This window comes from Calypte anna, chromosome 14, assembly GCF_003957555.1.
Source record: "Calypte anna isolate BGI_N300 chromosome 14, bCalAnn1_v1.p, whole genome shotgun sequence".
Classification (NCBI taxonomy): Eukaryota; Metazoa; Chordata; class Aves; order Apodiformes; family Trochilidae; genus Calypte; species Calypte anna.
Window position 1 is genome coordinate 15,098,401 of NC_044260.1, and position 16,920 is coordinate 15,115,320.

The 16,920-nt window shown below is 61.3% G+C and overlaps 1 protein-coding gene across 1 annotated transcript; it reads right to left on the reverse strand.

The window, feature by feature from the left end:
• Window positions 1–1,870: 1,870 nt before the first annotated feature.
• Window positions 1,871–16,785, reverse strand: SBK1 (SH3 domain binding kinase 1). Its single transcript, XM_008496734.2, has 4 exons — window positions 16,028–16,785; window positions 4,754–4,956; window positions 4,441–4,643; window positions 1,871–3,988 (listed from the first exon to the last, which is right to left on the reverse strand). The coding sequence occupies exons 1-4, from the start codon at window positions 16,087–16,089 to the stop codon at window positions 3,206–3,208; spliced, it is 1,251 nt and encodes a 416-aa protein (XP_008494956.2). The 5' UTR covers window positions 16,090–16,785; the 3' UTR covers window positions 1,871–3,205.
• Window positions 16,786–16,920: the final 135 nt, after the last annotated feature.

Consider the following 16,920-nt stretch of genomic DNA (forward strand, 5'->3'; position numbering starts at 1 on the left):
CCCTCCAGCTTCACAACCACCTGGAGGATCTCTACAAATCCCCCAGTTATTTTTTGGGGGGGGTGCAGCACCTGTGCTTCTCATCCATCCCTCAGGGACTGCCCAAGGTCAGCAGCTGTGGCATTGGCAGCTGCTTTCTGGGCAGCAAACTCAGAGGGGACGTGGGTAGGTGATGGCTTTGCCAAGCTGCTGCTTTTGCCACGTTCTGGGGTCTGAAGGTTTCACCTAGAGACAAGCAGCCCCCCTCCTCCCAGCACTGATGGGCTCTCAGCATCCCCGACCTTGCTGGGATAAAATTAGCCATTTCACTTTGAATTAAAGGCAGTTCAGCTGAACGCAGCCCGAATGGTTCATTTCAAAGACGTCAAATGGCAGCGTTTCCTTTTTTGTCTGCAACTGGGGAGGAGGGGGTCCTGCCAGCCAGTGCCTGGTGACAATGACATTGATTTCCTAGACCTCTTGGCGTGGCCAAATCTGTATTTTTAGCTGGGGAAGAGGGGAAAAAAAATAATCACGTGTCAAAGGAATGCTTTCCCTGCTTTCAGTGCTGAGCTCTGCTGAGTCTTGGGGCTCGCTGCCCTCATCCCCCCGGGGCAGGGATGGAGCTGGGCAGGGATGGAGGAGCTGCTGCTGCTGCTGCTGCTGCTGCTGCTGCTGCTGCTGCATCTTCCAGGGTCCATCCTGGGTGGTTTCCCCCATCCATGCTGCACCCCTGCGGCCCCCCCACTTCTGTGCTGGGGTCTCCCGTGGTGGGGATCCCATGGCAGGGAGCAGGCAGACCCCCATTCCCAAGGGATCCCATCCCATCAGATTCCCAGCAACCATTTATCTTCTAGGGCAGGCACTGCCTTCATCCCTCTCTCCCTGCCTCCATCCTCATCCTCATCCTCATCCTCATCCTCATCCTTGCTCTCCCCACCCTGTTCTCATTTCCCCAAGAAGACTTTAATGAAATCTGCCCTTAATTAAATCCACATTCATTTGCATAATTACCAGGAAATTGAAATTAGCCTGCAGACGTGGCTGGAATACATTTAGCATCAGGCAGCCCTGCCTGTTTGGAGGGGGCTACACTGAGGGCAGGTGGGTGCCCCCTACCCATGGGTGCTGCTATGGCCCTGCTGTGCTGCTCCCCTTCCCTCCTGCCCAGGGGTGACCGTGACAGTGGGGATGGTGGGGGGGACGACGACAGTGAGCCCCGAGGCCATGTCAGGGTGAAACCAGGCAGTGCCCCCACCTGCACAAGGAGCATCACATTTGTTTTATTTAAAAAAAAAAAAAAAAAAGTCTTCACTGCCATTGAGAATTTTTTGTTGCTTTTATAACTATGTATTTTGCCATTTTCATGGTTTAAGGTTTTTTTGTGTGTTTTTGTTTTTTGTTTTTTAATCCTTTTTAACAGTGACAAACTGAGGTAACGTCTGTGACACTACAGCCTCTCCTACGGGAAGAAGGTCCGAAACCCGACAGCCGAGGGAATTGGAAATAAAAACCCGACAACCTACGGACACAGCGACCTCGACGGGAACAGAAACCACACCCGGTCCCCCCGCCGTGGGCGACAGAGCACCGGGCAGGTCCGACCCGGCCCTCCGGCGGGCGCCCGGGATGATCCCTTATCTACATTATTGCACGAAAGATCGAGGACATTGAGGGATCTAAGGCAAAAAGGAGAAAAAACCGCGCCTAGCGTCTCTACATCGGGGCAATGCTACGTCTAAAACCGACCCTCAGCCCCGCGGGTGGGCGGGCGAGGGGCAGAGGTGGGTGCCGCAGGGACAGGGGCAGCGGCGGTGGCGGGGGGGGGGTCCGGCCGGGTGCCCGCCTGCTCTGTAAACTGCTGCTGCTGCTGCTGCTGAATAGCGTTATAGCCCTTTGTCAGGGGAACTGGGGGGGCGGGGGGGTCCCCACGGCACCCACCCGATGGGAGGGAAGCCCAAAACATGCCAGGGCTTGGGTGCTGCTGCCTCGGGGTGCCCCCGGCCTCCCCATCCCGGCAGCGGGGTGAGCCCTCGGGTGCCCTGGGTGCCTGAAACCAGGAGGGGAGGTGTGACTCCCCCCCCCCCCACCCCACGGCCTTGTCACTAAGGGGCTCCTGCCACCACCAGCTGCCCCACCGCAGCCAGCCCTGTGGGGGGATTTACCCCCTGTCTCCTCCCTGCCAGCCCCAGGAGAGGGAACCTGGGTTTGGGAAGGGTGACAGCAAGGAGGGGTGATGGGGACAGTGTGGGGAGCCTTGGAAGGATGCTTGAAGTCCCCTCCCCTGCTCCCCAGCTCCTACCCTGGTGCCTCCACCACCTTTTTAAGTCCCTGGGTACAAAAAGTCTGCAGAGGGGACATGGCAGTGCCACCACGGCAGAACCAGCTTGGCCCTGAGCATCCCACCCACCGGATAGCCCTGTTCCTCCGGCCAGGGTCTGGGGCTGGTGTGTGGCAGGGCAGGGGGACGGGGTCTGGCTGTGCCTGGGAAACACAACAACACACAGACAGGGACACTTGCTACATCGATGGCTGCCAGCACCTCCTGTGGCAGCTGGGGCTGCCGGGGGTCCCGGGTTGCCGGCAACTCCCCAGCTCCCCATGGCCAGCCCAGCACCCACCCCTCTATCCCTTCCTGGTCACTGCTGGAGGGGCAGAGACCAGTGGAATGGGGCAAATCCCACCCACCCAACCCCCCCCAAAGGCCTCCTCCATACTGCGGGGTCATCGGCCTTCCCTCACCCCTGTGGGGGCTGAGCATGCGGCAGGGGACAGCCGGTGGGAGCTGGCTTCCCCAGACCCCTCACCCACACAGCTCCCCCAGCTCAACCTCCCTGTATTGGGAGAAGACCCCTCCCCATGCCATCCTGGGGGGAGGACCTTGGAGAGGGCAAAGTGGTCATGGCAGGGCCCAGGAACACTGATGTCCTCCCCAGCTGTGAGGGGTGCCCTCGGCAGGGCTCCCTCCCAGGCGGGGTGGAGGTCTCAGCATCCTTGCGCAACCAGTTTTGTCCTTTTCCTCTTCATTTTTGTTTCTTTTTCTTTTCGTTGTTTTTGTTTGATTTTCTTTTTTCTTTTTCTTTTTTTTTTTTTTTTTTTCTTTTTTTTTTTTTTCTTTGCTTTGGGAGACCCAGAGCCTGGTCCTGGCTCATGCCACCACCACAAGCAACCCCTCGCCAGGGCAGGGGGCCAGGACAGGCAGCTGCCCCGTGCCACCCCAGCGCCGTCAGACGCAGATCTCTATTGCTGTGGCCAGGACCATCTGCCCTTTGCCTTTGTCCTGCCGTCCCTCTGTCCTGCCGGCCGTCCCCGGGGGGCCCACGCCGGGCTCGGAGCCGCGGGCTCCGCTCCCCTCGGTCAGGACGGTCCTCTTGAGCGGGGCAGGGGTGCAGGAGCCGGACACCTCGTGGCGATGGGGACCGGCCGGCAGCTTGTCCCCGGCGTGCTTGCGGGAGCGGTAGGAAGGTCTGCGCCGCACCTCGGCCATCAGGTCACACTTGAGGAAGTAGAAAACCTCCTTGACCGGGCAGCGCTTCTCGGGGTCGAGGGCGAGAAGGCGCTGGAACATGCGCAGGGCGCTGTCCGTGAAGCGTCGCCACTGCGAGGGCAGCCCCGCCAGCCGCCCCTTCTGCCACCGCACAAACTCCTCGAAGAAGGCGTCGGAAGCCGCCGCCGCCTCCCAGGGGAAGTTCCCGGTGAGGACGCAGAAGATGAGCACCCCGAAAGCCCAGACGTCGATGCTGGTGTCCACGGCGAAGCCTTCGGCCCGCCCGGCTTGGCAGACCTCGGGCGCCGTGTAGGGGATGGTGCCGCTGATGCGTTTGACCCGGCAGCCCACCTTGCGGGTCATGCCGAAGTCGGCCAGTTTGACGCGGCGGCAGTCGCGGTCGAAGAGCAGGACGTTCTCCGGTTTGATGTCCCGGTGCACCAGGCTCTTGCTGTGCATGTAGTCGAGGGCAAGGCCCAGCTGCTGCACGCAGCGCTTCACCAGCTCCTCGGGGAGCCCCACCTGTGGGAACAGGACACGGCGTCAGCCACGCACCTCCGAACCCCGTCACGATCCCACCCACCTCGGGGACTGCCGCAGCAGTGAGTCCTTACACCTCTGACACTGGCACGGGTGTTTTATCTGGGGTGCTCTCTGGTGGTGGGTCCTGGGCCACCTTAGGGATGGGTGATGGGTCTCGGGACCTCATGGGGACAGGAGACGGGTTTGTGGGGTGGGTGGTGTGTCCCAGGCCACCCTAGGGATGTGTGAGGAATCCCAGGCTACTCTAGGGACAGGTCTTGGGCCACCCCAGGGATGAGTTGATGGGTCCCAGCGTGGTCAGAGCCAACACACGGAGGATTGCCTGGTCCCATGCTGCGTGGCCACTGAAGGACAGCAACAGCTTGCTCAGCACCCTGCAGTGAGCCCCCAGCCCCAAGAAGGTTCCCAGAGGGAGGGGCGGGGGCTCCCACCTGCGGCGGGATGATGTCAAAGAGGTCCCCGCCGGGGGCATACTCCTGAGCAAAGACGTAGCAGTCCTCGGTCTCGAAGACCACGTCGAAGACCTTGATGATGAAGGGGCTGGAGGAGAGCGTGTTGGTGATACTGAATTCCCGCAGGAAGTTCTTCAGCTTCGTCTTGCTCTTGTTGACAAACTTCAGGGCCATCTTGGTGCCTGCAGCGGGCAGGGCGTGAAGGTGAGCGCAGGGGCACAGCTGGGACGTGCCGGACACCCCGTCCCCAGCGTGGCCGCGTCCCCCCCAAGCCCCTACCCGCTCCCCTTACCTGTGCTTTTGTGGGACACCAGGTCCACCTTGCCATAGGTGCCTTTGCCAAGCTCGCGGATGAGGTCGTAGTGCTTGCTGATGTCAGTGCCTGAGAGGGTGCGGATGGCCAGGGACTGCATGTCCTCGGTGATGAGGGGCACCCCGCAGCACGCCAGCTTGCGGGACGGCTCCTGCTCAATCGAACCCGCGCTCATGGCTGCGCTGCAAGGCAGAGATGCAGTGGCTTTCAGTGGGTGCTGCAGAGCCAACACACCCCATCCTGTCCCATCCTGTCCGATCCCATCCCATCCCTGCAGTTGGCAGCCACAACACCTTGCAAAAGGGCCCCAGGCTGCCCTGGGCAGTGCTGAGCAGCACCCATCAGGTGCCACCCCATGTCTCCAGGGGCCACCAACCTGATGGCTCTGGAGAAGATGTTCCAGCCTCCATGGGAGCAGGCTGGGGGTGCAGTGCCCTGGCACCTCTAGCTTTTGGGGTGCTTGGGGGCAAAATCGGGGCTTGGGCACAGCAGAGCCAGCAGGGCAGGGACATGGACACACACACACATTTTCTAGGCCCTGGTGTTTTCACAGCCACAGCACTGGATGAGAATTGAGGTCCTTTGGGGGTTCCTCACTCCAATGGGTACCCCAGGAGCTGGCCCCATCTTCTCCACCCTTCAGCTTTTGCAGAGCCCCAGAACCTGCTCCAGAGACAAACCCACCCAGGAGCCAACGATGCTGTGGAGTGGGACCAGGGCCACACCACAGCCACCAAGCAGGACTCTCTAGGACATCACTCCACCATATACCTCTAACCATCCAACTTTACCAACTCCTGGCTCTCCTCTACCAAGGAAATGGACATTCCAATGCAGAGCACTGCCAGCAGCACATGGACAACAGGACCCACATTCCTCACTCCTGACAAACCAGAAGAGGTTTTTCCTCACCCTGCCTACATCAAGCTTGGACTCACCCACCAGAGCACCAAACCCCCACTGAGATCTCCTCTGATGTCTTCAAGATGCTGCCTCACCCGTCATCATCCCCCAAGAGCACAATCCCAGCATCCCAACCAGCTGCCCCATAACCCAAACCAGAGACACAGCTGTCCCAGTAGATAAATCTGGGACCCCAGTAGATAAATCCAGCTGCTCCTTGTTTTGTAGCAGATTGGAAAAGCAATGGGACAGCAGCCGAGTGGGCGCTGGTTTATATTTTGATTTTTAATGTGCTGTCTCACCAGAGGGGAGGAAAAACCCACCCAAAATGGATCCCACTTTCTTCTGGGACCAACAGTGCCCACTGGATCTGATCAGGATGGAGCTGGGACCAGCCATGGGCTTGTTGCCTCCAAAACACCCATACAGGGAGCCCACGCCTCCAGAGATGGAGTCTGAGAAGAACCCACAGCACTCCAGGGTCAGGGTCCTGCCCAAGGATCCTCCTAACCCTTTCCCAACAAGGCTGAGCCTAATCTCCTGCCTCTCAGCTTCTTGATTTTTCTTTTTTTTTCTTTCTCTGGGAAGTTGGGCAAAAAATAGAAAAGGAACTTCAACATCATGATGTTCCAAAAATGTAACGGCTTGACTCATAAGATCTCCAAAGCAGCTCATCTCCATAGTGTTTTCTTGGCCTCCTGGAAGAGGAGACCATTTCAGCGTCTGGGTGCTGGAGGTGGAGGTGGATCAGTGCAGCAGCTTGATGGAAGCATGACTAAAAACAGCTCCCAGCATCCTTGCGAGAAGCATTCTGTCTACACTTGAATTTACAATCATGCTCATCAATGTCTCTTAATTAACCAGTGTTGAAATGCAATTATGCACATCCGCAAAGTTGGGGTTTGAGGAAAAAAAAGCAAAGTGGTGGGATGGCAGAGAGGAGGTGAAGGACTGGCAGCTGCTTCACAGAGCTCCCCAACTCAAGGGATGTTTGCTTTTTTCCTTGGTTAAACCTGTTGGGTTTTCCAGGCAGCTCCTTTCCCACCGCCAACTGAGAAACCTCCATCAGAAATGGGATCCTACCACGTGCTGAGGCCAAGCCAAGCATAAGTGTAGAAGTTTTCATTAAAAATTGAAATGCTTTTGAAAACACGTTGAGTTTGATGTCAGCAGCAAAGCGGGGCAGCAGCAGAGAGAGGGAGCAAGGGCTCATTTCCAGCTGGTTCCGAGTGCTCACGGGGATGGCAGAGGACAGGGTACTGGTGCTGATGTGACAGGAGATGCCACCAGCCTGGCACGGAGGTTCTGCATCCTCTGTCTATGGGTGAAAGCAGAGCAGAAACAGGGCCTTTCCCCAGCACACCAGCTCTGCTCTTGCTTCCACAGCCCAGTGGGGAAGAGGAGCCAGTGCCACGCCTGAAGGAAGCCAAAACCACCCTCCCAGCAGATGGTACCCGGCTCCGTTGCTTTGGTGTTCTTGAAAAAAGAGTTTTTAAAAGGAGGGAGGAGCATTGCACATCCTGGCTGAGTCCTGGTGAAGATCCCTGTGACACAAGACCCCAGGAAACAGCAAAGAGGCATCAGAGATGCTGCCAAGTGGCATCGGGACCCCGCTGCTCACCACGGGCGGTTTGTGGCGTCATCTCCTCATCCTGAACCCTTTCTCCTACTATTGAGACTAAAATTGTTTTGTGTTTAAGCTTCAGAACCATTTATCTCATTGAGTGAGGAGGATAATCCACCCACCTCTTCCTCTCTCCCTGGCAGGTATTTATAGGCAGCCACTCATCTCCCGTCGGCAGCGGCTGCTCCTCTCCCCAAACCTTTCCAGCTCCATCCCCAGCACTGTGGAGAAGCTCCAGGGAACCCGGCATCCCACTGGGCAGCAGGGGCATCACCAACCTGCACCCACCCCAATGCTGCTCCTTGCAAGTGGATGTTCTCCCCCTGCTCTGCATCCTGCTCCACTGCACACCCAGCCCTGGGCACATCACTTCTGCCAATAAGTAATTGCAAACTCATTAGGAGCTCATTGAGAGGAGCAGAGGCCACCCGGGAGAGCTCCTCCAGGCACCCAGAAGAGGAGGCTGCTGGGTAAGAAAGAGGGGAAAGAAAAAAAATACATTCCCCTCCAGCCATATCAGAGACTGAGAGGCCAGAAAAACAACCTGGTTATTGAGGGAAGTCAAAGGAAAAGGGGTTTGGAGCTCAACACTGGGGTCCCTATGGTGAGGCAGCATGCTGGTGAGGGGCCAGAACTCACACCATGGACTGCTTCAGGGCAGGGAACTGGGAAGAGGAAGGGAGAATCTCCACAAGGCAGGGTAGGGGGGCTTTACAAGACCCAGATATCTCTTTAGAGAGCAGAGAAAGGAGCACTGCTGAGCAGCGGGGTGGGGGCACAGGCACTGCCATGTAGTGCCCTGGCTGTGCCACATGATTTCTGCAGAGCTTTGGTTCCCCCATGCCCAGACCCTTCACTGCTGTGATGCTCCCTGCAACAGCCACGTGCTCATGAATTATGGTGTCATGGGTCTTATCAGTGGGCAGCACTGAGTCTGGCAGGCTGGAGGCCAGGGCAGCCATGGGGAGGGAACTCACTCCTTCTGCACCCCAGTTGGCCCCCAAACGTTCCCTCTTTTCCCCCAAAAAACCTGCTGAGCTGGCAAAGTAATTTCTAAGCCCCACCTCCAGCACCACCCCACAGTGAGGGGGCAGCCTATGCCTGAGCCACTACATCCCAGCATCCTGCTCCATTCCAGCCTCCACCACCTCCCTTCCTGACCCCATTTTGGGGACATCCTCATCATCTCCTCCATGCCGCTGGGACCAGCACACCAGAGCAAGGTGTTATTACTGCTGTCCCAGGGGCAGCAGCACACCAGCACCCAGGGAGGGCTCACAAAGGCACCTTCACCTAACGAGGCCGAGGTCTCCATGGGCACGGGGGGGAACAGGCACCTTGTGGGAGCTCTGAGCCAGCGGTACCCATCACCTCAGGCAGGCAAGGGGTTGCCTCCAAAGAGCCCCTCCCATCCCATCAAAAGCAGCAAAACACTCGTAGGGACAAGGCCCATTCACCCTGGGGTTGTCCCAGCGTGGCTCAGGACAAGCCAAGTGTGTCTGGGAGCTCACGCGTGGCACGGGTGCCAGCAGCTGTGGGTGGGCAGCAGCCAGGGGGCAGCCACTCTGCCAGCATTCTGTCACCCAGGAGGAGCTGTCACCCCCCAGAGGTGATGGATGGCACACGTCTCTGTGTGCTCCCACCTCTCGCCAGCTCCATGGTGGTGGGAAGGTGCTGGGAAGCACTGGAGTGCCACTTGCACCACGAGCCTGAACCAGCAACAAACCTCTGCCAAAACAGGACTTCCCAGTGCTCCCAGCTTGAGGCACTTTGCACAGTGGCACCGATTTCCCATTTATCCAGAGTTCCTCATACCAGCTCCTTGCCTGGACTAGAGCAGCATGCCTGGCACCAGGATCTGCTTCAGCAAAGCCAACAAACACCCAGAAGCTCGCAGGCTCTCCTGGCAGGGATGTCTCAGCTGCAGGGCAGGATCAGGCCCGGGCACACCCCTCTGTAGCATCCCCCATAGCAGGAACCATCTCCCATCTCAGCTGTCAGCCCCCGACAAGCCTCTTCAGCCTTGTGTTCCAGGATTCAGGTTTCACAGTCAGCCTCAGCATGAAAAATTTGGGAACAGCAGATAAAGCAGTGCTTGGGCTCTCTCCTCCAATGGGCGGCTGCTGCTCCCCAGGGAGCCCCGGCTCTCCCCTCCTGCTGCCATCCTCTGTGTCCTCTGCACCTCTGCACTGCTCTCCCAGAGCTTCCAGTAGGATTTTCCCTGCCCTTGTCCGCACCACACCTTCCACAGACCCCTGACAGTGGGACCTCGGCCACCTTTCAGAGGTGTTTCAGCCTCCTGGGGTTTTTCCTGACGAGTGAGATGGCTTCGTTAGGACCTCAGCTGCTCCAGCCTCCAGCTCCTCCCGCCTTCACCGCGCCTCGTTGCCAGCACCAGGGATTTATGATTACTTCATTGTTTGATTGGTTTCATCAGCCTGCCATCATCTCCCTCCCAAAACTCTTCCACCAGCACCGGCAGCATCGCGCCTTCGGGATCTGCAAAGACAAACGCCCCGAGCGGCACCTGCCTGGACCCTCCTGCTCCCCCGGGCAGGGCCAGCAGGACCCTCACCTCCTCTGCCTCCCGGGGGCAGCGAGCTGCATCACCCTGCTGCCAGCACCAGCCCTGCCTCCACTCCGAGGGGCTTCACGGCCTTTGCTTGCTGTGGGGCTGCTCTGACCCTGCAGCCTGGGGTCCAGCATCCTGCTCTGACCCCAGCATTGCCCTGGCTCCCCCCGAGGGGGACATTCCTGCCTGTCCCCTGCCTCAGCCTCTCGTCCCCTCGCCCCCAACGCAGCACCCGGGGCAGGGCAGGGCAGCACAGCACACACTGACAGCCATGCCGTGGTCACGCTGGCATTCCCAAGCTTTGCCCCCCCCAGTGCCAGACGCGGTGTGGAGGGGTGCTGAGACCAAACCACCTATCCCCCCCACACCTCCCACCCATCCCCGAGGTGCTGCAGGACCCCCAGCCAGCATCACCCACCCGCGGCCACGGCAAGGCCGGCCCCGGAGGAAAGTGGGTCACACTCCCCCTTCCTGAGCTGCAGCAGCGGGAGGCTGGAGAGGGATGGAGGCCGGATCCTGCTCCATCCTGGTGCCGAGGGACACTGAGGGGTGATGAGGGCAACTGAGGGGGAGGTGACCGGGACAACCAGGGGGAGATGTGGGCTACTGAGGGGGGGCTAGAAAGGACCACCGAGGGGAAATAAGGGCTATTGAGGGGAGATAATGGCTACCAAAAGGAGATGAGAGCTACCAGGGGGAGATGAGGGAAACCAAGAGGAGATGACGAGGGCAAGCGAGGGGAGCTGGCCTGAAATGTCTCCTTTCCTTCTCTCCTTCTCCTCTCCTTCTCCTCCCTTCTCTCCCTCTCCTCTCCTCTCCTCTCCTCTCCTCTCCTCTCCTCTCCTCTCCTCTCCTCTCCTCTCCTCTCCTCTCCTCTCCTCTCCTCTCCTCTCCTCTCCTCTCCTCCTCTCCCCTCCTGTCCTCTCCTTCTCCTCTCCACTCCTCCCTTCTCTTCTCTCCTCTCCCTGCTCCCCAGTCTCCAGCCACCTCCCAGCTCAGCGCATCCTTCCAGACCCGCCCGTTCCCCCCCTCCCCGATTCACCGGGATCCCTTTTATCTCCGGGAATCCGGCCTCGCCCGCGGCCCCGGAGGCAGAGCAAGGCAGGAGCCCCCCCCATGGCCCCCCAGTTCCATCCCGCTCCGGTACAAACTCCTCTCAGGTGTGACTCACGCCGCTTCCGTCTCCGGCCCCGAATTTGTCCCCGCAGCCGCAGGGCCGGCGGGCAGGTGGCAGCGGCCGGGGGGGGACCAGACCGCGGACAAGACCCCCGGGCCCAGCATCCTCCCCACACCCGCTGGTTCCCCTCCTCCCCCCCGTTCCTCCCGGTTGTGCCGTGCGGGGACCCGCCACCCCACGCCCCCACCCCAGCACCGTGCGGGTAGACAAAGGGCGGCCCCGCCACAAAGGCGCGGGCCGGTACCGGAGAGGGCGGTGCCCCCCGCGTCCCCCTCATCCCCTCCCCACCGCCGCCTTACCGGTGGGGCGAGCCGCCGCGCCCCGTCCTCGGCGGGAGAGGAGCCGCCGCCGCCGCTCGCCCCCCGCCCCGCCGGGCTCATGCCGCGGCCCCGCCGCCGCTACCGGAGGAGCGGAGCGGAGAGCGGCGGCCCCCCCGCACAGCCCCGCGCCGCTCCGCCCCGCGCTCCGCCCGCCACCGGCACCGCCCCGCAGCCCCCGGGAAGGATGGAAGGGGGGGGGCTCCGCCACCGTGCCCCGGCAGCTGCGGGCGGGGGGGGGGGGGAATTCAGGGCGCTGCCTGCTCCAGACCCTTCCTCAGCACCGGCACCGCCCGGGGGTCGCGGGTGGGTTCCTCCGGGGCGGAGGTCAGCGCTGAGCCGGCCGCCTCCCGCAGGTCTCGGAGCTCAGGGGCGGATGAGCCGGGGCTGGGACAGGGACCTCCCGGTAACCCACCCGGGAATCGGGCTCCTCGCCCCCGCCCCGCTCGCCACCGCCTGCAGCCAAAAGGACCCCGACAGCCCGGGCAGGGACCATCTGGGGTTCAGCACCATCAGCACCACCCGATGGAAACTGTCCTTGCCCAGGACCACATCCCACTGCCAGCAGGTCCCCTGCCTCCTGTCCTCCCTGAGCCCCCCAAGCCTTCGGATGTCTTCTCCCGGGGTTTGTGTTTCTTCTCCTTGTAACTCTTCCCCTTGTATTTTTCCTTCACCCGGCTCGCCCCCCCCAGGTGCTGCTCCAGAACACGCTCAGGACACACGGCTTCCCCCCGAACCGGTGGGACAGTTGCACCGAGCCAGGGAACGCCGTCTGGGTCAGAAATGCTGCACCAGCTCCGGTTCAGCCTGGTCACAATTTGGCAACACGTTCAGCAAGCCATGCCAGGCACCAGGAACTCCCGGGCACCTACAGCCCAAAGGATGGTGTCAGTTCTCCTGGAGCAAGGTGAGGCGTAGGTACCATGCTCCTCCTCGGAGCATCCCTGGGCACATTCAGTCTTTTTGGATTTCCTCCTGGAGCCGATCAGGGCTTGGGCTGGGGGTTGCTTTGGGGCTTCCTTGGCTCTTCACTGGGTGCCAGGTCCCTTTGCTCCTGAGCTAACCCACAGCCGTGGGTCCCAGGGACCACAGTGGGTTGTTCCAACACTGCACAGACCGGGTGAGCAGAGACTGTGGTCATCCCACTGCCACCAGAGCTCCCACCACCAGGAAGGGTATGGGAGGCCTGGCCACTGATGCACTGGTGGCTCTAATCCACTTCCAGTTTAGCACACAGAGCAATTAGGTTTTTTTATGAATGACTTTAAAGCAAGAGGCTGAATCATATTCTGACACTTCTCCTTAGTTTGGTGCCAATGCTGTGACATTGCCACCCTTCTCCTCTCTGGCAGCCACGTGGGACATCTCCAGCCTCCAGTCGGGCACAGAAGAGGCAGCTGTGGCTTGTGAGCCTGCTGGTCCCCTTGACCCCCCTGGACTTGCTGGCCCCTGCCACAGCTCCCAGCACCCCTGGCTTGGATGCTCCAAGTAGGGACAAGCCCCACTGGAATGGGGCATCCCTACATCACCGTGAGCCAGAAAGCCAGGGAATGGCTGGATGGGTGCTGGGAAGGGGCAGAAGAACAGCTTAAGGGCCAAGGTGCCAGGAAAGGGCATGGTGTGGGAGAGGGGACAGAGCTGGGACCTGGCAGGTGCTCCCTGTGCCACTCCATGAGCAGGATGTGGGCTGGTAAAAGCCACCACAGCCCAACACACACGTGTGGGGTGCTGGGGACAGAGTGGGTCCATCCCTGTCCCTCCCCTCAGCACCCACACAAGGCACCTGTCCCCCCGTGTCCCCTGCCTGCCCTTGCTGTGCCACCCCCCAGCTGTGTTCCCGCAGCCTCCTGATAACCGTGTTCTGAGCTGTGCCTCCCACATCTCCTCTGGCTCACCCTATTTATATCTCGGGGCTCTTTCTAGGTCAGGTGTGAGGTGCTGGGGCCCGGGGAGCCTGCACAGGGCCGGGGTAGCTGCAGGGATGGCACCACACACCCCTCCTGTGGGTTGGCTCCTGGTGTCACTGCCCCGGTGCTGGAGGATGGGACTGAGCTGTGCCCCGGGTGCTGAGCTGTGGGTGAGGGACCAGCGGGGATGTGGCAGGGCTCCGAGGGCTTCAGAAGGGCTCCGAGGGGCTCATCAGGGCTCTGTGGGGCTCTGAGGGGCTCTACGGGGCTCCGTGGGGCTGAGCAGGCTGCAGCCCAGTACATCAGGGTCACACACAGAGACTGAACAGTAGTAACACCAGTAGCACCATTTAAAGTTTGCATCCTGAGTCTTCAAAACACATCAAGTATACTAACAACTAATTGAGATTAGAGAGATCAAAGGAGCCAGTTCAAACGTGTTTATCACCTAGTTCATCCCAGCCCCTGGTGCAATGAGCCCACAGCTCCCCAAGGGAGCACGAATGCCTCCAGGATTTCTGCTCGGGGAAAAAAAAAAAACCCAGGAAATGCACTCAGAGGGGAGATGACCTGAAAAGCCCTAAATATTTCTAGCAAGGCTGATCCACTTCAAGTTCAGCAAGGAGGTCTCTTGTCCCTTCACCAGCACTTGGTGCCCCCCAGCAGAGTGGGAGCCAAGGGGCCGTGCCCCACACAGGACACGGGTCGGGGTGCCATGGCCACCAGCAGCCCATCACACTCCGGTGACGTGAGCTAAAACCTTCCCTGAGATGCTGGCAGGGATGCTGGGAAGGAGCAGGAGGGAGGGAAGGAGGGAGGCGACACAGCAGAGAAGGCCGCTGGGAACCAAAGCCCTGGTGGAAGGGGACACGCTCAGCCTGGGGAGATGCCACGGGCACCTCACAGATTCTTTTAGGTGTTTCTTCCCACCCCTGTAGCACCCCTCGAGCCCCCCAAACCTCCTGCCCCGTCCCTGCTGTTAGGCCAGCCTCACATCCCTGCGCAGGCACCGGCACAGCCTTTGGGATTGCAAGAGGAAAGGGGCCAGAGGGAGATGGTTCCAGGAGCACTGGGTAGCATCTTTTCCTCTGAAAAGATGCAGAATGGGCTTCCTCGTAGGGGAGGTGGGGTTTTGGGGTGTTGGAGGGTCACGGCACTGATCTGGATCTGGCTCCCCGGGGCAGCCTGGCACCGCACGCTCGGCCGCCAAGGCACAGAGCCCGTTCTCCTGGCACCATCTAGAGGCTGCGGGGACAGGCAAGCTGCCACCGCGCCCACGCGTGGGCACACACGCTCCCCGGGGGCATGGTGACAAGGTGACAGGCCCGGGGGCGGGCGGTGGCAGAGCGGGGAGCACTCGGTGGGTCTGTCTGCCAGAACCCCCAGCCAGAGCCCGGGGGTCCCCGGCCCCGTGGCTGCTGTGCGGGCTGTGTCAGGCGGTGACAGCCCTGTCCCCGGGGGCTGGAGGCAGGGAAAGGCTCCTGGGGACAGGGTGGGGACACCTGGGGGTGTTTGGGGATGGGGAGCTCCCCCAGCACAGCCCACCCTTTAAGGTGGGGACGGGGAGAGGTCTCTGGGGACAAGCCGCGGGGGTCAGTCACTCATTGTCCCCCTGCACAGGGAGGGGTGGTTGCTGCAGCCACCACGCGGGGCCTCGGGCCCCCTCACTGCCACTTCAGGTGCTCCCCTCCCTGCCTGAGAACACCAAACTGGTGCCACTTGTGGCCCGGCACAGGGTGGGTGTGCCTAGCTGGCTCCAACCCCGGGATGGGCTGTCAGGCAGGAGCCCAGGGGATGCTCCTCACCCCTCCCCAGCACCTCAATCCAAGGCACGTCTTACATCTTGGTCCCCCCCACTCCCAGCACCTTCCCTGCCAGCGCCGAGCTCGTGGGCAGCAACCTATGGGAACACAGTGTCCAAACCCACATGATTTAACACCAAATCCTACTGTTTCCTGCACGCCCGGAGGAAGGACAGATCACCTGGGCTGGCACGTCCCCACAGCCTGGCCCACAGCCCTGCCTGGACACCTGCCCGGCACCGGTACCGCCACCCCCGGACCTCCGCGCCGCAGCTCCCGGGGGTCTCCCGGCCGTGGCGGGGCAGGAGCTGTGCCCCGGGGATGGGGGTGTGGGACAGGAGGTGGCAGTGGCGGGGTGCCAGGGAGCAGCAGTTGGGCAGGAGCGGTGCCAGCGCTCAGAGCTCGCAGCCCAGCCGGCTGCAGGGCTAATTCCGGCACTGCCACATTCCCCTTGGCTGCCGCTCAGCAGCGCGGGTGGGAGAGGAGCCTCTGGGGGGATCGGGGGGAAAGGGACAGGCTGTGGGGAGCCTTGTGCCCTCCCTGGGGACAGCCCAACCGCCCCGTCCCTGGGAGCACACTGGGGACCGTGCTCAGGCCAGTGGGAGTGGGATGTCTCCAGGGTGCCGTGGGTTTGCACACCTCAGCCAGCAGCCCCCCTCCCATGGGCACAGTGGCACCGCTCGGCATGGCATGGAAACCCCGGGACCCCCACCCTGAGCCCTGGGGCAGCCACACACACAGCCTCTCCCTGGTACATCACGGCACCAGGCCACAGACTCCTCCAGCCAGGAGAGGATGCACCTACTCCAAGGGAAACTTCGGCACGGCCAAGGCAGCTCTGATGCCAGGTATCACCCCCCAGCCCGGCTCGGTGTCATGCTCCCGTGTCCCTCAGGGCTCCTGGCATGTCTCCCAGCAGCACATTGCCCTGCTGGGCACCAGAGCACTGACCTGTGCAGGTGCAGGGGCTGCAGCTCCTCTTTCTGGAAGCAGACGAAGCAGAAGGAATCCATGGCTCGGCTCCGGTGGCTGTCACACCTGGGTGAGGGGGACCACGGGACAGGCAGTGCCGGAGGGGTGTTGGCATCTTCCTTCTCCTCGGCAGTGCCACCAGCAGCCAGAGGCTCAGGCAGAGGCCATGGTGTTGGGGAGCCCCTCAGGCTGCCGGGCTGGGTGCTGGGGATGGCTGCTCACCACGCAGGGACCCAGCGCTGGGCTGGGCCATGTCCCATGTCACCCTGTCACCTGTGATGTCCAGAACCACCCTGGCACCCATTGTGCTACCCAGCTGGAGGTGGCACTGGTCTTCAGGAGGTGTGAGCAGAGGCCTGGGGCAGCATCACCCAAACTGAGGGGTCTGGCAGGACAGGATGAGACCCTGGCCAGACCCTGGGGTCACTCAGGGGGATGTGGCTGCCTGTCTATGGCACCCAGCACTCATGTGGCACCCAACAGCGCTGGGCAGAGAGGACAGTGCCCACAGCACTGCCAAGAAAGTCTCCCCTGCACAGGGGCTTGCAGCAGGCAGGGTCCGGCAGGGTCTGGCAGGGTCCGGCAGGGTCTGGCAGGGTCTGGCAGGGTCTGGCAGGGTCTGGCAGGGTCCGGCAGGGTCTGGCAGGCAGATGTCCAGGGCCAGGAGCACCGTGCAGGAAAGTTGAGTTGCGGGCGAGCGTCGGGGCTGGTCTGGGCGGCAGAGCAGCCGCTCCTCTGACAGCTACACCAGTGTGTGAGTATTAATAGCTCCAGATTCATGCGGAGAGGCTGGGAAGTTAACTCCTCAGCTGCCACTGCCGGCCCTCTCCCCACTCCAGGCACCCTCTGGGCTCGGGGCTGTGGCCTCGGGG

Excerpts from the sequence above, each read along its gene's own strand:
- SBK1 (XM_008496734.2), bottom strand. The coding sequence starts at position 16,089 with ATGGATTCCTTCTGCTTCGTCTGCTTCCAGAAAGAGGAGCTGCAGCCC. Across the intron at positions 4,957-16,027 it reads CAGCCCCTGCACCTGCACAG|CGCAGCCATGAGCGCGGGTT; the intron begins GTCAGTGCTCTG and ends TCTGCCTTGCAG. Across the intron at positions 3,989-4,440 it reads TTGACATCATCCCGCCGCAG|GTGGGGCTCCCCGAGGAGCT; the intron begins GTGGGAGCCCCC and ends CTGTTCCCACAG.